Source organism: Bufo gargarizans, chromosome 2, assembly GCF_014858855.1.
Source record: "Bufo gargarizans isolate SCDJY-AF-19 chromosome 2, ASM1485885v1, whole genome shotgun sequence".
NCBI classification, from domain to species: Eukaryota; Metazoa; Chordata; class Amphibia; order Anura; family Bufonidae; genus Bufo; species Bufo gargarizans.
Window position 1 is genome coordinate 481,342,486 of NC_058081.1, and position 21,454 is coordinate 481,363,939.

Below are 21,454 nucleotides of genomic sequence, written 5' to 3' on the forward strand. Positions count from 1 at the left end.
AATTACCAGTATGACTGGACAGCCTACATCTATTAGGGCATGATGAGAGCTGTAGATTTGCAACAGCTGGACGCTCACAGGTTGAGCATCACTAACAGACGGTAGGCAATTTGTATCAGCTACGCCAAAACGTCTTAGATGGTAGTCAAACTGTTCAAACAGTCATCTTGCCTCTGAGTCCAATGATGCACCCCTTCCTCAAACTACGTCAACTGGGCAAAGCGTCTGAGTGCATCATAGTCATATCTATAGCTCTCACCAAGAGATACACTATCCAAAAGTAGCTTCTGAGGGCTTTAAAAAAAAAACAAAAAAAACAGGGCAGCAGGAAAGCATGTATACCCCCCTGTAGCATGACCCAATAATCAGACCATACCTGCAAGCATTTACATATATGAAACACAGCTGTATAGCAAACATTTCTACCTTGGGTCAATAAGTGTAAATGGAGATTGCTACACATGTGACCACCTATTCTCTACCTGATCTGCCAGAAATGTATGGCACATCTAGCGGCACAATAAATCCCTGCTCATGCACAGCTCTGTTTATGTCCAGTCTAATGCAGACTGTTTCCAAGGTGCTGTAGGAATTGCTACAGACTAAGGGCTCATGCACACGACCGTATGTATTTTGCGGAACAGAACAGCTGGCCCCTAATAGAACAGTACTATTCTTGTCTGATGCAGATAACAGGACATGTTCTATTTTTTTGTGGAACGGACACAGTAACTTCAGTTTTTTGCAGACCCATTGAAATGAATGGTTCCACATACAGACCGCAAAAGAACAGAACGGACACTAAAAGAAAATACGTTTGTGTGCATGAGTCCTTACAGTAAAGTTAAGATACACATTTTATTAAAATAGAAAGTGACAAGAGCTGGTTTTGGTCTGATATTTTTATTAACAATTGAATGACAAGGCAGGATAACTACAGACGACGACCACGGCGACCACCCTTTCTGCGGGTGCTGTCTGAAGGGATGGGTGTTACGTCCTCTGAAGAGAGAAAAAAAATAAAATAGAAAATACATAATTAGAAGACGCATTAACAGTAGTGGTACAGTCAGTAGTGCTCTGCAAAAACTCCCAGAAGCACATGGCGATACAGTAGGGTCTATAGGCTGGATGCCAACTGAGCTTCCATTGACCATTAATGCACATAGGCCTTAAAGAGGACATTTCATGGCTTTATATTAATGGAGATGAATACCTTTACATGCCGGGTACCCCTGCTGATGCTGCCACCCTGCCTAATTTTTTAAAATATCGCTCCCGCTGTATTTTTCACGCTCCATATTCTAATACTGAGCATCGGTACAGGGAGGAGGAGACGCCAGGGACTCTCAAAGGGCGTCTCCTTCTCCCTGGCTCTGATTGGATCGTGGCACAGCCAGGAAGAAGGAGACGCCCATTGAGAAACCATGGCTTCTCCTCCCTGTACTGATGCTTAGTATTGGCATACTGAGTGCAAAAAATAAGGGGGGGGGGGGATGCTTGTGCACAGCGGGGGTGTAGGAGCTATATTTTTCAAAGAATAAATAAAAATCAGGCAGGGTGGCAGCATCAGCAAGTACAGGTATTTATCTCAATTAATATAAAACCATGAAAGGTCCTCTTTAAAGTGATCACCACAAATATAAACTATCTTTAGGGGCACTCCATTTTAGGTGGGAGTGCCTCTTCAAGCAAAACTTGTCAACAGTTTAAGTAATGGACAAACTGCCAAATACCCTTTAACCCAGAATAATTAGCAATTAACCTAACAAAGAAAGGATCCTATTAATAGATGCAGTAAATTCAACCACATGCAATGTGTCAATAATAGAATCAAATAAAAATTTAATAAAAATGGTGTGCTTACCAATGCGGCCAATTTTCATGCCAGAACGAGCCAATGCTCTGAGGGCAGACTGGGCACCAGGTCCAGGAGTCTTGGTCCTGAAAAAGTAAACCGTTTCAAGCTATAAATCTGTGGTCATAGACATATGACTATAATGCCACCAACTAGAGAACAGCAGGCATTTATTGCCTTTCAGGGACCCCCCCCAATATAGTAGTGGGGAAACCCATACTGACTGGGCACTGGCTGCAAAGGGCACTACTGCCAAAATGTAAACGGTTGTCCAGGATCTTTATACTGATTGTCTCTCTTGAAAAAAGACCATCATAATCTGACCAGGGGTCTGACACCCTGCTGATCAGCTGTCTAGGGGGTAGCTCTGGCACCGGAAGTAAACTGCTCAGTCCATTCTGTGGTGGATGAAGCTTCCCCAGTCACATCTGTCGGAGCAGTGATACAGTAAGCAGGTCCAAACAGTACAGACCTGTGTAGTTCCAGTGTCGAAGCTACAACACATCCAATTGGTGAGCGCGCCTTACACCAATGCACTGCTTGAACATTTTTATCTCAAGACCTTTCCTCCACAGATTGGGTATTGACAGGTTGTCCCACAAAATTAATTTTTCACCCATCTATATGAGGGAAGGGGCCCGACAGCACAGCTCCTATTGAAGTGAATTGGCACAGCGCTGCAGTATCCAACGGATGGAGCCGGTTAAAGAGAACCTGTCACCGGGATTTTGTGGTTAGAGCTGAGGACATGGGTTGCTAGATGGCCGCTAGCACATCCGCAATACCCAGTCCCCATAGCTCTGTGTGCTTTTATTGTGTTAAAAAAACTATTTGATATGCAAATTAACCCGAGATGAGTCCTGTATGTGACTCATCTAAGGGACAGGACTCATCTCAGGTTAATTTGCATATGTATCCAATCGTTGTTTTTTTTTACACAATAAAAGCACACAGAGCTATGGGGACTGGATATTGCGGGTGTGCTAGTGGCCATCTAGCAATACATGTCCTCAGCTCTATACACAAAATCCTGGTGACAGGTTCCATTTAAGGCTACTTTCACACTAGCAGCACGGACCTCCGGCAGGCTGTTCTGTCGGGTGAACAGCCTGCCAGATCCGTCCTGCCTCCAGACTGCCGCTCAGTCCCCATTTACTACAATGGGGGCGGTGCAGAATTCCGGCGAGAGGCTGCCGGAATAAGTGTTGGACATGTTGTAGTTTTATTCCGGCAGCCTCTCGCCGTGTCTCCGCCCCCATTATATAGTCAGTGGGGATGGAGCGGCAGACCGGGGGCACACTGTCACTAGCGGCAGGACAGATCCGGAAGGCTGTTCATCCGACAGAACAGCCTGCCGGAGGTCCGTGCCGCTAGTGTGAAAGTAGCCTTAGCTGTGCCATCAGTGTGTAGGACCCATGCCTTAATTTCACATTGATGAGCTATCCTAGGACTGGTCATCAATTGTTAAAGAGGTTGTCCGACACCCTCACCAACCAGCTGTCCGCAGTACCAGAAACTATACTGTGTATGAAGTGCAAATCAAGGCAATAGGAGATGTGCTACAGTACCCTGGGGACAGAAACCACACCGTATAGTTTCCAGCTCTATAGCTGCCAGAAACAGCTGATCCATGGGGGTGACTGACCCATCTTGAGGATAGGGCGTCAATATCTGTAACCCAGAGAACCCCTTTAACCCCTTAAGGACACATGACGTATCGGTACGGCATGTTTCCCGAGTCCTTAAGGACACATGACGTACCGGTACGTCATGTGTTGTTCCGATCACTGCCGTGCGGCCGGCTGTGATCGGAACAAGGTGCCTGCTCAAATCATTGAGCAGGCACCTCGGCTAAATGCGCGGGGGGGTCCCGTGACCCCCCCATGTCCGCGATCGCAACAAACCGCAGGTCAATTCAGACCTGCGGTTTGTTGCGCTTTCTGCAGTTTCTGATCGCTGCGGTCCCTGACCGCGGCGATCAGAAACTTTAGTGTGGCGAAAATATATATTTATCACCCCCCCTGCACCTCTGAATGATTTTAGCCCGGTGGGAGGTGCAGGGGGGGTGTTGCGGGCGGTGGGGGCGGTGCGGGAGGCGGGCGGTGCGGCAGGCGGGATCGCGATCCCCCGCCCGCCTCCTATTGCGTAATCGTTGGTGTACAGTGGGTATACCAGGGTGCCAGCACATTGCTGGCACCCTGGTATAAACGGCTGACATCGGTGATGCGATGTCAGCCGTTTAACCCTTTCCATACAGCGGTCCGTACGGACCGCTGTATGGAAAAAGTTAACAGTAAGAGGGAGCTCCCTCCCTCTCCGATCGGGGGGCTGCAGTGCCTTTGCAGCCCCCCGATGGAGAGGGAGAGAGCCCCCAGACAGCCCCCCCAGAGCCCCGTCCTTACCCTTCCCCGTCTGCGCAGTTCTGACCATAACTGAGCAGACGGGGAAGGTTCCCATGGCAACAGGACGCCTCTCAGGCGTCCTGCTGTCCATGGTGCTGAACAGATCTGTGCTGAAAGCATAGATCTGTTCAGTGTAAGTAAAATATAGTACAGTGCAATATATATTGTACTGTACTGTATTATACAGACATCAGACCCACTGGATCTTCAAGAACCAAGTGGGTCTGGGTCAAAAAAAAAGTGAAAAAAAGGTAAAAATCAAAAAACACATTTATCACTGATTAAAAATTAAAAAAATAAAATTCCCTACACATGTTTGGTATCGCCGCGTCCGTAACGACCTGATCTATAAAACGGTCATGTTACTTTACCCGAACGGTGAACGCCATAAAAATAAAAAATAAAAAACTATGATGAAATTGAAATTTTGTCCACCTTACTTCCCAAAAAAAGGTAATAAAAGTGATCAAAAAAGTCGCATGTACGCCAAAATTGTAACAATCAAACCGTCATCTCATCCCGCAAAAAATGAGACCCTACTTAAGATAATCGCCCAAAAACTGAAAAAACTATGGCTCTTAGACTATGGAAACACTAAAACATCATTTTTTTTGTTTCAAAAATGAAATCATTGTGTAAAACTTACATAAATAAAAAAAAGTATACATATTAGGTATCGCCGCGTCCGTATCGACCGGCTCTATAAAAATATCACATGACCTAACCCCTCAGGTGACCACCGTAAAAAAATAAAAATAAAAACGGTGTAAAAAAAGCCATTTTTTGTCATCTTACGTCACAAAAAGTGTAATAGCAAGCGATCAAAAAGTCATATGCACCCCAAAATAGTGCCAATCAAACCGTCATCTCATCCCGCAAAAAATGAGACCCTACTTAAGATAATCACCCAAAAACTGAAAAAACAATGGCTCTTAGACTATGGAGACACTAAAACATTTTTTTGTTTTAAAAATGAAATCATTGTGTAAAACGTACATAAATAAAAAAAATTGTATACATATTAGGTATCGCCGCGTCCGTGACAACCTGCTCTATAAAATTACCACATGATCTAACCTGTCAGATGAATGTTGTAAATAAAAAAATAAAAAACGCTGCCAAAAAAGCTATTTCTTGTTACCTTGCCGCACAAAAAGTGTAATATAGAGCAACCAAAAATCATATGTACCCTAAACTAGTACCAACAAAACTGCCACCCTATCCCGTAGTTTCTAAAATGGGGTCACTTTTTTGGAGTTTCTACTCTAGGGGTGCATCAGGGGGGCTTCAAATGGGACATGGTGTAAAAAAAAACAGTCCAGCAAAACCTGCCTTCCAAAAACCGTATGGCATTCCTTTCCTTCTGCGCCCTGCCGTGTGCCCGTACAGCGGTTTACGACCACATATGGGGTGTTTCTGTAAACTACAGAATCAGGGCCATAAATAATGAGTTTTGTTTGGCTGTTAACCCTTGCTTTGTAACTGGAAAAAAAAAATTAAAATGGAAAATCTGCCAAAAAAGTGAAATTTTGAAATTGTATCTCTATTTTCCATTAAATCTTGTGCAACACCTAAAGGGTTAACAAAGTTTGTAAAATCCGTTTTGAATACCTTGAGGGGTGTAGTTTCTTAGATGGGGTCACTTTTATGGAGTTTATAATCTGGGGGTGCATCAGGGGGGCTTCAAATGGGACTTGGTGTCAAAAAACCGGTCCATAAAAATCAGCCCTCCAAAAAACAAACGGCGCACCTTTCCCTCTACGCCCCGCTGTGTGGCCGTACAGTAGTTTACGGCCACATATGGGGTGTTTCTGTAAACAGCAGAGTCAGGGCAATAAAGATACAGTCTTGTTTGGCTGTTAACCCTTGCTTTGTTAGTGGAAAAAATGGGTTAAAATGGAAAATTAGGCAAAAAAATGAAATTCTCAAATTTCATCGCCATTTGCCAATAACTCTTGTGCAACACCTAAAGGGTTAACGACGTATGTAAAATCAGTTTTGAATACCTTGAGGGGTGTAGTTTCTTAGATGGGGTCACTTTTAGGGAGTTTCTCCTCTAGGGGTGCATCAGGGGGCTTCAAATGGGACATGGTGTAAATAAACCAGTCCATAAAAATCAGCCTTCCAAAAACCAAACGGCGCACCTTTCACTCTACGCCCCGCTGTGTGGCCGTACAGTAGTTTACGGCCACATATTGGGTGTTTCTGTAAACGGCAGAGTCAGGGCAATAAAGATACCGTCTTGTTTGGCTGTTAACCCTTGCTTTGTTAGTGGAAAAAATGGGTTAAAATGAAAAATTAGACAAAAAAATAAAATTCTCAAATTTCCTCCCCATTTGCCAATAACTCTTGTGCAACACCTAAAGGGTTAACAACGTATTCAAAATCAGTTTTGAATACCTTGAGGGGTGTAGTTTCTTAGATGGGGTCATTTTTGGGTGGTTTCTATTATGTAAGCCTCGCAAAGTGACTTGAGACCTGAACTGGTCCCTAAAAATTGAGTTTTTGTAAATTTCTGAAAAATTTCAAGATTTGCTTCTAAACTTCTAAGCCTTATAACATCCCCAAAAAATAAAATATCATTCCCAAAATAATTCAAACATGAAGTAGACATATGGGGAATGTAAAGTCATCCAAATTTTTGGGGGTATTACTATGTATTACAGAAGTAGAGAAACTGGAACTTTGAAATTTGCTAATTTTTCCAAATTTTTGTTAAATTTGGTATTTTTTGGTGCAAAAAAAATAATTTTTTTGACTTCATTTTACCAGTGTCATGAAGTACAATATGTGACGAAAAAACAATCTCAGAATGGCCTGGATAAGTCAAAGCGTTTTAAAGTTATCAGCACTTAAAGTGACTCTGGTCAGATTTGCAAAAAATGGCCTGGTCCTTAAGGTGAAATAGGGCTGTGTCCTTAAGGGGTTAAGGGAAAAGGTGCCCATACACATTTAACTGTTGGCCGAACAATGTTCTGAAACCGGAAGTCACAGTGAACCCTAAAATGACCAATCCCTTCCTCTCTGGTGAATGCATTTTTATTTATTTTTTTATTATGTCCCAATCAAAGTTCAACTTTGACTGTGACATAAATGTGGTTCGAATTCAACCAGAAGAGGAGAGGGACTGGAGATCAAGCGGTCAATGGACTAGTCACATTACAGCATTCTGTGTCTGCTATGTACTGGGCATCACAGCAGCAGGAGAAGCAAAACAAAGCAACTTTTGTTAAAAAAAATAAAAAATTCCCATGAACATTCTCCATGCATGGATTTTTTTGCTGGATCATAATACACCACACTTACACTCTGGCGGCAGAATACAAACCTGAACAGGGCCTAAGTCAGAATTCTCTCACACCATTACATGGCACCACCGCAAGAAATGTTCTAATCCCAAAGGAAATCAGAGCCAGGGCCCATACATTGAGCGGGTCCAAGAACCGCATATCAGAAGTGGTTGTCCAAAACTAGACCAGTTAGATGCTGGCACATCAACGGGAGATGAAGAACTCCATATGTAGCTGTCTGTTCCAGAATAACCCCACAACATATCACTACTACTAACCTGCATAGAGAAGAGTCTGGAGCACCGTGTTCTACAAGACTGTTACCTCTTCAACAAAGGCCTACACATTCATACACTGCCCCACAGGAAAAGGTCCGGTCTGGGGTAACATACTGCCACGCTGACGCCGAAAACACAAATAACAGGTTTGTGGTGGGGGAGGGACTGCAATATGGCTGCAAACTACTGAAATTAACACCAGGAACTTATAGAAGGCAAGGACATCATAAAACAAAAAATACACATTCCACTGCCAACAGATACAGCAGAAATGCCCCATCTCCCAGCATTTACCTGCGACGTGCAATAATCTTGGGATTAGAACAAAAAGAAATACCTGTAGCCGAGCTCCTGCATACAGTACCAGCCTGCAACTTCTGGAGCCCAGGTTCACACTGCACTAATGATGGTCAATGCCCACAACTGCCAAAAAACAAGACTGAACCATCTGCATGCAACTTTCCCCGGCCAGCTAAACGCCTCAAAGAAGGTGCATCCCTCAACAGCAGAAGACTGAGGCAGATCTGCCTTCAGGATTCTCAGCCAAAGCCAGAAGTGGATCTACCATACTTCTAATCCCTTTCCCACTTCTGACGTTGGCAAAAAAAAAAATTCTGCTTCAATACCTTGTCCAAAAAACTAAACCATGCCATCTCCAGGAGCCTCAGTTCACCAGTCCAAATGTTCAATGCCCATCACATTCTGAAGGACTCCATGTACCACCCAGACCAGATCCCCCTAGAAGCTATGTCTTGGGGGGAGACTACTAGCACTGCACAGATCCATAATACAGGTGGCAATCAGGGTAAAACCCATGCCCCCAACCCTTATCACACATTGATACTGCAGCCATGTGCTACACTCTACAATACATCATCTTAGCCCTGTGTCCCAGGGATGTAGACGCCTAACCATTACCTGTTGCCACCGGTGGCACGGAGCTTGATGTGAAGAGCGGTGATGCCAAGTTCCTTGCACCTCTGGGCGACATCTTGAGCAGCCAACATGGCAGCATAAGGAGAGGACTCATCTCTGTCGGCTTTCACCTTCATGCCACCGGTCACACGGCAGATTGTTTCCCTGCGGAAGGAGAAACAGGCGTCAATATACTGCCAGGACCCGACAGTACAGGGCTGTGGAGGATACCCGGTGAGACACCAGGCCCATCCTGACACATGGCACCATGCAGTTACCCTACATCCAGTCACTTACTTGCCGGACAGATCGGTCACATGTACAAAGGTGTCGTTGAAGGAGGCAAAGATGTGGCAGACTCCAAACACGTTCTCCCCTTCAGCCACTTGTGGCCCCAGGCTGATCACCTGCTCTTCCTTCTTTTCCTTACCCTTACGTGGAGCCATTTCTGGGAAGAAAACACACAAGATGGCAGATTATAAACCAGGAGAGGGCTTCCCTACCAAGAGTTATGTACATACACACCGGTGCCTACAGCAGACCAGGCAGGGGGCACTACGACACAAACACCAGGATGTAGCAGAGCTGAGCATGTAACCAAGCGCTTTTATGTGTAGCGGAGCCGAGGCTGTCATCTGCCACAGAACGCTGGGTTACGATTTTTACATAGGGCTGCAGGTACTTTTACTCCATAACCAGCAGGCTGGTGTTATTCCCGCGCGGAGGGATATAGCACAGGGCGGCAGTGCGGGGGCTCCGCCAGTACTACTCGAGAGATCTACAACCTCGTCTTCTACCAGTCATCTGCCTCCCCGGCGCGCAATAAGCCGCGCAACACTGAGGGCAGGGCGCCCCTAATCCCTGGCACCCGCCGATGCCCTCCGTGCCCTCATCGTTACTTAGGATTGATTTGGATTTCAGTGCCAGGGCCGCACTTACTGTTACGTCTTCTCGTGGAGTCGCTACAGGAAAGGAAGGAAGCAAGGCAGCGGGGGCAAAGGTCAATCCCTCCACCGGAAGTGATTCTGGGCGATGCGCTCAGGGGTCACAAGATAAACTGCAGAAAAGCGGGATATTTTCTTCGGTCGCAGTATGATATTAATGTCTGTAATGTTCCCAGATCCAGTGAATGAATGGATTTACTTTTTATAAACAAGTCAGAACCGAAGAGGGAATCGTCTTCCAGGAACAAAGATGGCCGATTTGGGGTAAGTCACGTGAGCACGCTCATTAACATAATAATGGCTTCTCGTCTGCTATTGAGAACGTGGAATTGTTGCCCACTGCGACTAATCAGAGCATTTCATTTCTGTAGTACAGTTCAGCTAATGGAAGTTAGATTGTTATTGGACAGTTTTTATACTGGAGTCTTAAAGGGAACCTGTCACCTGGATTTTAGGTATAGAGCTGAGGACATGGCAGCTTGAACGTACGCTCTGTATGCGTGATTGTACTGGCGTTTGCAATCGCGCATACAGAGACAAGCGAACGCCCATTGTCGTGCGTCCCCGCTGAAGTCTATGTACGGGAACGCGCGACAAGACGCCCCAAAGAAGCTCCTGTACTTCTTGGGGCGTCTGGCGTTTTATAGCGCGATCGTAAGCGCTGTAAAACGCTCAGGTGAGAACCATTCCCATAGGGAATCATTGGTTCTTGCCTGTTGAGCGTTTTACAGCGCGTAGGAACGCGCTGTAAAACGCTCAGGTCTGAACCCAGCCTAAGATGTAATATTTGCCATATCTTGATATCCACAGCAGTTTTATATATTAACTCCTTCATTATCAGCCCTGTTTACACCGTAAGGACCAAGCAAGTTCATTTTTCAGTCATTGCATTCCAAGAGGCGTAACTTTTCTTTTCTTTGTGGTTTTAGTTGTGCCCCCCTCCAACATCCTGCAGATGGTGTGGGCACAGCTTGTGTGCCAATGCCATATACTGGATATAACTATAGGTTCATTGGCAGGAAGCCACTGCAAAACCATTACTTAGAAAAGTTACAGTAGGGACACCAGGGAGATTCTAAAAATTGGCATATATTGCAAAATGTTTGCCTTTAGGCTCCTCCTATTTTATACACCATGCTCCAAATCTATGGAATTTGTATCACAAAAGAAAAATCACAGACTGGACTCTATAATAATAGAAACTACAGACCCCTAAAGCAATACAGACCTTCGAAATCGATACAGATACCAGAACCATATCCCCAACTTTTAAAAACCCATGGAAAGAAAATAGCAGAGCATGTCTCTAACTTCACCCAATGCCTATCTATACAAGAAGGGTTGCCACCTTTCCCCAAAAAAATACTGTCCAAGTTAAGCCACACCCCAAAAGGGTCTGGGAGGCATGGCTTAACACAGGGTGTTAAGTTGCTATCATACTGTGGCTCCCAATAATATTAATTGATCCATTAGTGCCCCCAGAATTAATAATGCCCACATTAGTGCCCCCAGTAATAGTAATGCCTCCATTAGCTCCCCCCAGAATTAATACTGCCCACATTAGTGCCACCAGTAATATTAATGCTCCCATTAGTGCCGCCCAGAATTAATAATGCCCCCATTAGTGCCCCAGTAATATTAATGCCCTCATTAGTGCACCCCAGAATTAATGCCCCATTAGTGCCACCCAGTATTAATAATGTCCCCAATAGTGCCCCCAGTAATAGTAATGACCCCATTAGCGCCTCCAGAATTAATACTGTCCATATTAGTGCCCCTAGTAATAATAATGCCCCCATTAGTGCTCCCCAGAATTATTGCCCCCATTAGTGCCCCCCAGTAAGAATAATGCCCTCCATTAGTGCTCCCCAGGAAGAATAATGCCCCCATTAGTGCCCCCCTAGGAAAAATAATGCCACCCATTAGTGCACCCAGTTAGAATTATACCCCCATTAGTGCCCCCAGTTAGAATAATGCACCCCATTAGTGCCCCCAGTTTGCTTCTGCAAAAAGAAAAAAAAGAGAACTCACCTCCATTTGCTCCTGCTGCGGTGAACGCCCCCTACTGACTGAAAGCTCAGGACAGGACCTGCGCTCCAGCGTGATGACGTCTCACAGGTCCTGTCCTGCACATCCAGTCAGCTGCACGAGCAAATGGAGAAGGTGAGTGTTTTTTTTATTTTTATAGTAACACGGGGGGGGGGGGAGCTAAAGGCTGCACTAATGAGCGTTTCTCCCTGGCTGTGAGTGGTCCGCTGTGATTGGATCACGCCCACAGCCAGGGAGAAGGAGACGCCCACAGCAGTTTAATGCTCATTGTAATACAGCACTCCAAATCATCGGAGGGCCACAGCGGATGAACGGGGGGTGGGTTTGAAAAAAAATTCACCCTTGGCATCAGTGGGGGCTGCCCTACAATGTAATACCATAATTAGCCTATGTCAAAACTGATGAAAGGTCCTCTTTAAGTAAGGGTACTTTCACACTAGAGTTTTTATTTTCTGGTATTGAGTTCCGTCCTAGGATACCCACAAGAGGGGCACTTAAAACTTGTGGGTATCCAGTTTGGGCCTTTGTCAAAACAGAAGGAAGGAGAAGAAAGAGCACCAAGACTACCAGTGAGGGCGAGAAGCATGACAGATGCAAGAATATGGTTATCCCATATGTAGCTGGGGTGTCTGAGAAACTCAAAAGGATTTTTAATAAACATCACATTCCTGTTTGCTTTAAACCCAGCAACACACTGAGGCAACAACTGGTTCACCCCAAAGACCCAACGCCTAAACACAAGATGGACAACATTGTGTACGCAGTCCAGTGCAATGAGAAATGCTCAGAACTGTATATCGGCAAAACAACAACTACATCAGCGTATGGCTCAGCATAGAAGAGCCAAAACCTCTGGTCAAGATTCAGCCGTGTACTTACATCTAAAAGAAACAGGTCACACCTTTGAAGACAGTCAAGCACGTGTTTTGGATAAGGAGGCTGATTGGTACAAACGAGGCGTGAAGGGGGCCATCTACGTAAAAATGGAGAAGCCAAGCTTGAATAGAGGCGGGGGGGGGGGGGGGGGGGTTAGACATCTATTGTCTGCCACATACAATGCTGTCTTGACACCTTTTTCTGGGAAGTCTTTATCACCTACTGACTCCAATTAGGATAGGATAACCAGATGTGGATTCAGTTACATATTTATTCCCAGAATTTTGTACAATCACTCAGAATTGAGAAAGCTCGTTGGAAGATCGAGTGAAACGTTTTCAAGAAATCTACAGTACGTCCAGTTGCCTTGATTTATTCTTTACAGATATATACCATGACCTGGATAAATGAGAACCTTCACAGACATCCAAATAGACTCCCTCAATAGCGCTTTCCTCCTGATAGAAGATCAGGAGTAGAAGGAAAAATGTAAGAATGAAGGGACTGCCAGAAACTGTTGAGCCCAACGCCTTACATGCAGCGGCAGAACAAATTTTCACTGACCTACTTGGAGGAGAAAGAGCTCAGCATATCATCATAGAAAGGATCCATAGGTCCCTGCTCCCGTTTCCAGGAAAGGGAAACCTGCCGCGTGATGTGGTCTGCGGCCTACTTAGTTTCCTGGACACTGCAGCCTTACTTCGAGCAGTAAAAGAGAGGAAAGAACTTCTTCATGATGGGGCAGCAATTCATATGTACCAGGATATAGTCCCCACAACACTAAATAAAAGGCGCATCCTCAAGCCCCTTACAGAATACCCGAGGGGCCACAAAATAATGTACCGCTGGCTTTACCCATTTAGCCTTACCTTCAGCAAAGAAGATAAAAGGTACACAGTTCGCACACCATCGGACCTATCGGAAATATGGACTCACCTTGGAACCGATCAGATACATATAGATTCCTGGCTACCTCTGGATAGCACAGCGCTAAAACTACCCCCACTGCCTAGGATGAAACCATGGTCGGTAGTCACCAAGCACAAGTCCCTGGGCACCAGAAGAAGAAAGGATTGAATACACAGAATCCATTGCCATGTTCAGATAATGTGTACCCATTCTCTTGCCATGTCTCCTTTGCTTCCTCTCTTTACCATCATTCATCTGTCTGCCCCCCTTTCCTTCCACTATATCATTCTCTCTACATTCCTTTTCTTTCAGCATTCAAACTCTAATTATTAAGCCCACTTTGCATCCTCTCATATTTCTGTAAGAGCTTAACCCCACAGCGACCCCCCCCCCCTAAAATGAGACCACTAACATTGTGGTTCCTGTCATATCTTAGCTTAAAGGATAACTGTCACACTTAGACCCTAATTTCAGTTTTCATATATGTAGTTACTAATAACATGATATTCCAGAATCAGTTACTATTAGACTGACTTACCCCATATTTAATAAGATTCAGCCCTTAGCAACCAGTCTGCATAAAACTGCAATTTCACTATTCAGTTAAGATGACCGCCACTGCCCTCACCCTGAGGCTAATCCCGCCTGCCCTCACTAGCCAGTAACAATAGCCCTCCAAAAGTGTCAGTAACCAGAGCCCTCCCCACTAAAGGGTTAATCTCCTGCAGCACAAAGGGGTCCTCTTGCCACATGTTGCTTTCATTTATACACTAAGCAGATGGCAGATCTCCCTTCCCTGGTCTGCGCTGGTTCGACACTGCTTCTCCAGGTCTGCTGAGTGAGGGAGCGTCTGCCAAGCGCAGAGACAGGGAGAAGTGCACACAGCCCAGGCACTGTTATCAGCTGCTGGGGAGGACCTGGCTTTAATCATTTACTTACAGTCCCTGGCTGTCAGTGATCTGACCTTGCACGCTGTGTGCTTCTGCGTCCTCCGTCCTTCAACACAGAGGATGGACCATGCCTAGCAACCTGATTTTAATCACAGGTAAAAGTAGGCAGTACAGGGAACAAAACTCTGGAATTAAGGGCTAATTGAATACACAGTGAAAAGTTATAATAGGGCCACCAAGGAGATATTAATCACCACAATCCAATACTCCCAAAAAAAAAAAAATACGACAGTTATACTTTAATGTACAGTCGTGGCCAAAAGTTTTGAGAATGACACAAATATTAGTTTTTACAAAGTTTGCTGCTAAACTGCTTTTAGATCTTTGTTTCAGTTGTTTCTGTGATGTAGTGAAATATAATTACACGCACTTCATACGTTTCAAAGGCTTTTATCGGCAATTACATGACATTTATGCAAAGAGTCAGTATTTGCAGTGTTGGCCCTTCTTTTTCAGGACCTCTGCAATTCGACTGGGCATGCTCTCAATCAACTTCTGGGCCAATTCCTGACTGATAGCCACCCATTCTTTCATAATCACTTCTTGGAGTTTGTCAGAATTAGTGGGTTTTTGTTTGTCCACCCGCCTCTTGAGGATTGACCACAAATGGGATTAAGATCTGGGGAGTTTCCAGGCCATGGATCTAAAATGTCAACGTTTTGGTTAGGGATCGACCGATATTGATTTTTTAGGGCCGATACCGATACCGATAATTTGTGAACTTTCAGGCCGATAGCCGATAATTTATACCGATATTCTGGGAATTTTTATTTTTGAAAAAAGAAATAAAAAATTCCCACAAATCTGCTGAAAATTAATGTTTATTGTTAATGTGTAGGTTTTTTTTGTAAATCTTTCTTTTTCATTTATACTTAATATTTTGGTGTTTTATTTTTGTAACTTTTTTTTTTACTAACTTTTAGCCCCTTTAGGGATTAGAACCCTTGTCCTTTTCACCCTGATAGAGATCTATCAGGGTGAATAGGAGCTCACACTGTCCCTGCTGCTCTGTGCTTTGTGCACACAGCAGCATGGGGCTTACTATGGCAGCCAGGGCTTCAAGAGCGTCCTGGCTGCCATGGTAACCGATCGGAGCCCCAGCATTACACTGCTGGGGCTCCGATCGGAGGAGGAGGGGAGAGGGGATCCTGTGGAGGGGCGCACTGCGCCACCAATGCTTAATACTGGGGGGGCTTGGGGGGGGGGGCGCACTGCGCCACCAATGTCTAATACTGGGGTTGGGGGGGGGTGCACTGCACCACCAATGAAGATTAAAGGGGTTGTCCAAGTTATATTTCTTGATGACCTGGCACCCCCTCCGATCAGCTGTTTGAAGAGGAGACTCGCACGGTGTCAGGGCTGCCTCCTCTTCACTGTTTACCTTCTAGCCGTTGCATCTGCAGTGGTGAGCAGGTGTAATTACACCCAAGCCTTCCTATTGAAATGAATGGGACGGCTTGGGTGTAATTACACCTGCTCACCACTGCAGATGCAACGGCTAGAAGGTAAACAGTGAAGAGGAGGCAGCCCTGACACCGTGCGAGTCTCCTCTTCAAACAGCTGATCGGAGGGGGTGCGGGTGTCGGACCCCCACCGATCTGATATTGATGACCTATCCTGGGGATAGGTCATCAATAAATATAACTTGGACAACCCCTCTCTCATTTATTCATATACAGGAGGCGGGAGCTGCAGGATCACATAGCCGGCTCCCGGCCTCTATGAGCAGTAGCTGCGATCCGCGGCACCTGAGGAGTTAACTACCGCAGATCGCAGCTACAGCTCATAGAGGCCGGGAGCCGGCTATGTGATCCTGCAGCTCCCGCCTCCTGTATATGAATGAATGATAGATTAATCTTCATTGGTGGCGCAGTGGCCATAGCTCCTCCCCTCCTCCTGTCCCCTGTCCTTACATTGGCAGCAGCAGCACAGGGGGAGGAGACACTGCTTCCTTCTCCCCTGTGCTGCTAAGGGGAACACGGAGAGCGCTGTCAGCAGCGCGATCTGTGTTCCCCATACACTATCGGAATATCGGCAAAATAGATGCCGATACCGATAGTGTTCAAAATCCTGAATATCGGCCGATAATATCGGTAAATCCGATAATCGGTCGATCCCTAGTTTTGGTCCCCGAGCCACTTAGTTATCACTTTTGCCTTATGGCACAGTGCTCCATTGTGCTGGAAAATGCATTGTTCTTCACCAAACTGTTGTTGGATTGTTGGAAGAAGTTGCTGTTGGAGGGTGTTTTGGTACCATTCTTTATTCATGGCTGTGTCTTTGGGCAAAATTGTGAGTGAGCCCACTCCCTTGGATGAGAAGCAACCCCACACATGAATGGTCTCAGGATGCTTTACTGTTGGCATGACACTGGACTAATGGTAGCACTCACATTTTCTTCTCTGGACAAGCCTTTTTCCTGATGCCACAAACAATCGGAAAGAGGCTTCATCAGAGAATATGACTTTGCCCCAGTCCTCAGCAGTCCATTCACCATATTTTCTGCAGAAGATCAATCTGTCCCTGATGTTTTTTTTGGAGAGAAGTGGCTTCTTTGCTGCCCTTCTTGACACCAGGCCATCTTCCAAAAGTCTTTGCCTCACTGTGCGTGCAGATGCGCTCACACCTGCCTGCTGCCATTCCTGAGCAAGCTCTGCACTGGTGGCACTCCGATCCCGCAGCTGAATCCTCTTTAGGAGACAATCCTGGCGCTTGCTGGACTTTCTTGGACGCCCTGAAGCCTTCTTAACAAGAATTGAACCTCTTTCCTTGAAGTTCTTGATGATCCTATAAATTGTTGATTGAGGTACAATCTTAGTAGCCACAATATCCTTGCCTGTGAAGCCATTTTTATGCAACGCAATGATGGCTGAACGCGTTTCCTTGCAGGTGACCATGGGTAACAATGGAAGAACAATGATTTCAAGCATCACTCTCTTTTAACATGTCAAGTCTGCCATTTTAACCCAATCAGCCTGACATAATGATCTCCAGCCTTGTGCTCGTCAACATTCTCACCTGAGTTAACAAGACGATGACTGAAATGATCTCAGCAGGTCCTTTAATGACAGCAATGAAATGCAGTGGAAAGGTTTTTTTTGGGATTATGTTAATTTTCATGGCAAAGAAGGACTATGCAATTCATCTGATCACTCTTCATAACATTCTGGAGTATATGCAAATTGCTATTATAAAAACTTAAGCAGCAACTTTTCCAATTTCCAATATTTATGTAATTCTCAAAACTTTTGGCCACGACTGTACAGTGAGAGCCACGCCAGTACTTAATGTGGTGCATCTAAAAAGAAATCATCTAAGATGTTCTTACTCCTTATGACTTTCCCTCTAAATCCTCCACACTTTACCAATCTATGCTTTAAATCTGCTTACTAAATATCATAACTCATAAGGATCATGTATGGGCTACTTAAACTCTCCAAGGAGGGTGAAATGTACAGTAGACTACCTTAGCCCATGCATGACTAAATCCTGGGAGGGATAAATACCCACCACCACTTTATGGAGCACAGGTCTGTGGCGCCAGATCAGGAGGTTTATTAACCTCCCTCTGCCTCCAGACACTCAAATCTACATGTGAGCACTAATTTCCATCTCTGTGATAATATGTGGCTCACGATAGGGTCGGCTACAACTGTCATCTTTAATAATTTGAGTGTTTGGTTTTTGTTTAATCATTTACAAGTTATGCTCTTGTTATGTACCCTTACACAGGCCGCTCCCAGGAACAACTGCACCAATAAGTCCACCCATATCCATGCTTCATCATCATGGCAACTCTGACCACCACCTCCTTCAATTGTCAGAGGCTTCAACACACCGCAAAAAAGATCCCAGGTTTTACCCTCCTGAGGAAGTACAGATCAGACATCTGCTTTCTGCAGGAGACCCACCTAAAAACTAACAAGATCCCTTAACTACCACTCACACACTGTAACCACTGGTTTCACTCCAATTACAAATCACTTCAATAAAATAAAATAAATAACACAACAGAAAAATAAACTAAAAAAGATTGAGTTCACCACTGTGTTTTCTTCTTTTTTGGGCTTGATCAGGATAGGATAAGACAGCTTTTAGGTGATGCCAAACAATGAGGTTCCACAGGAGGATAATCTCGGTCACAAAACCACCCCTCTGTAGATATAAAGGTGCAGGCACATAGTGAAGGTCCACCAATGTTTCCAATGGTAATAGCTTTTATTATACTCACAAAGGTATAAGATCAATAGGCATGAAACAGCATAAAATCTCTGTGGTTATAACACCGCTCGACCCAGGTTTCGCCACACCAGCTTCATCAGGAGCCCCTTAATCCCACTGTAGATACATCTAGGGTAACCTCCACTGTTTCACAAAAGACATCCAAAAAGTGCTGAGGGAAAATCACCTAGTAGACTCGTGAAGAACCTTAAATACCTCCACCATAGACTTCACATTCTACTCACAGGTACATCACATCAGAGACTGGATTATATATTTATCTCTGACAATCAACTAGACATGCTCCAACGCTCCATTATTGGCTCAATAACAATATCAGACCATGCTCCAGTTTCAACATCCATATCCTTCCTATCTCTTCCCCCCAGAGAATGGACCTGGCGCCTAAACGAAACCCTGTTAGAAGAAGCTTTGAAAAACATTAGTCACAAACTTACCTTATACTTTCAAGATAACATTCCAACAGATACCTCCCAGGCCATAGTCTGGGAGGCACACAAAGCTTACATCAGAGGAGAGTTTGTGGCGTTGGGCGCTAAGATAAAAAAAAGACAGGCAAAAAATGCTGAACTCGCTGCTATCCCAAATTGCTTTAATAGAAGCCATCCAAAAACAATCTAAAGTGAGAAATATGCAAACAGAGTTAGCTGCCCTACGTCGGAAACTAAAAGAACTACTCAACATCAAATGTGCCAAAGCATACCAATGCGCAAGGTTTAAATACTACGCACATGGGGACAAAGGTAACAAGTTGATGACTTAATTAAAAAGCAGAAAGACTCTCAATACATAAAAAGTATGAAGACTCACATGGGATCTATTACTAACGAAACTAAAAATATTGCAGCGGAGTTCAGACATTTCTACCAACAACTGTACAATATCCCAACACAACTAACAGCAAACACAGATCACGCTAAGTTAGATCAATAACTATCCACTCTTAAATTCCCCTCGATATCTAAAGAGGATGGCTCCCTCTTGCTATCCCCCATCACATCAGAGGAAATCACTAGTATTATCACTTTGCCACCACACGGAAAAGCGCCAGGCCCCGACGGCCTATCTACAGGGTACTATAAGAAACTTCTACCTATTCTACTCCCTCACATTACCGCATGGTTTTAATCGCTAATGGAAGGAACAACCCCTCTGAAACAAACTCATGAGGTGACCATTAACTAAAGAGGGAAAGGATGATACGGTCTGTATCAACTATAGTCCAATTTCCCTTCTTAACCTAGATGTGAAGATTTGGGCAAAAATCCTAGCAAATAGACTAAATAAAATTATCCCTAAAATAATACACCCAGATCAAGCGGGCTTTGTGACAGGCAGGGAAGGGAACTTCCACTCCTGCAGAATACTCAATGCAATTAAACTAGCAACTAACAAAAAATGTCCCTTTATTTTACTCGGTACCGACGCTGAAAAAGCGTTTGACCGAGTCAACTGGATTTATATGCAACGCGCTCTGCACAGATTTGGAATACCTGACCCCTTTATTAAAGCTATAATGACATTATACAGCTGCCCTAGTGCCAGAGTAAGGGTTAATGGCACTCTTTCGAAAACCTTTGACATTAGTAATGGAACCGTCAGGGATGCCCACTATCACCAACTCTATTCATTTTTTCTACGGAGACCCTGTTACAAACAGAGACAATCCATCTATTAGAGGATTGAGGCTTAAAGAGACTGAACATAAATGCCCAGCCTTTGCAGGTGACCTCCTGTTAATGCTTACGGACCCTACTCAGGCATTCCCATTGCTAATGAAGATATTTGAGGAATGTGGTTCTATGAGGAATTTTAAAATAACTTATGCTAAATCTGAAGCACTTAACATTAGTCTCCCACACCCACAAATTCAAAAACTACATGACTCCTTTCTCTTCAAATGGCACCAAGACAAAATCAAATATGTAGGGATTTATCCCTAACTACTCCACCCTTCTAAAACAAGTGAAAGATCAGCTAAAGTCTCTATCACTACCATATATCTTATGGCTAGGTGGAAAAAACTTGCTACAGACTATATAATGCCAAAATTCATATACCTGCTACAAATGGTACCCATATACCTTCCTCAAATCTTCTTTACGTCAGTACGCTCCATATTCATGACTTTCCTATAGAAAGGTAGAAAGCCAAGAATAGCATATGATAGACTAACTAAAGAACGCTCTAATGGAGGATTCGGCCTTCCAGACACAAAAACTTATTACTGGGCAATACAACTAAAGAGATGGCTTCAGATAAGCATCAGCCGATTCCGGATACTAGGGTCAGATATAGAACTGGCAAGCCTCTCTGATAGACTATTAGCGGGAATGTGGGGCATTGGGGGGTCATGCCCTATAATCAAAAGATTTTGTGACCAGATAGAAACAAAATAAATCACCAATATGTGGTTCCTCCATTAAACTCTCTCCCACCTCAGTATTATTATGACTACCCACACCGAGCTGGACTCCGAAAGTATTTGACCTCCCTACATGGTTGGTGCAGACTGCCAGATTACTAATAACCCCTACATTGGCTTAATCCAGACCCTCTGGAACAATGGCAGACAAAAGTAGACCAAATCTACCTTATGGAAGAATTAGCAAGCTGGGCTAATAGATCCCACTTTAAGTTTTGGCGCCTCTGGACACTATGGAGGGAATACAGAAACACTAATATATGACAAGTCCGATCTTTACCCTATCTCCACAGTATGGGATCACTCTTCATCTTTA

General features: G+C 44.5%; 1 protein-coding gene across 1 annotated transcript; it reads right to left on the reverse strand.

Moving 5' to 3' along the window:
* Nucleotides 1-887: 887 nt before the first annotated feature.
* On the reverse strand, nt 888-9,776 carry RPS14 (ribosomal protein S14). Its single transcript, XM_044281136.1, has 5 exons — nt 9,683-9,776; nt 9,041-9,191; nt 8,747-8,908; nt 1,868-1,944; nt 888-1,002 (listed from the first exon to the last, which is right to left on the reverse strand). Exons 2-5 carry the CDS (start codon nt 9,187-9,189, stop codon nt 935-937), a joined length of 456 nt encoding a protein of 151 aa, XP_044137071.1. The 5' UTR covers nt 9,190-9,191; nt 9,683-9,776; the 3' UTR covers nt 888-934.
* Between the last annotated feature and the right edge of the window lie 11,678 nt (nt 9,777-21,454).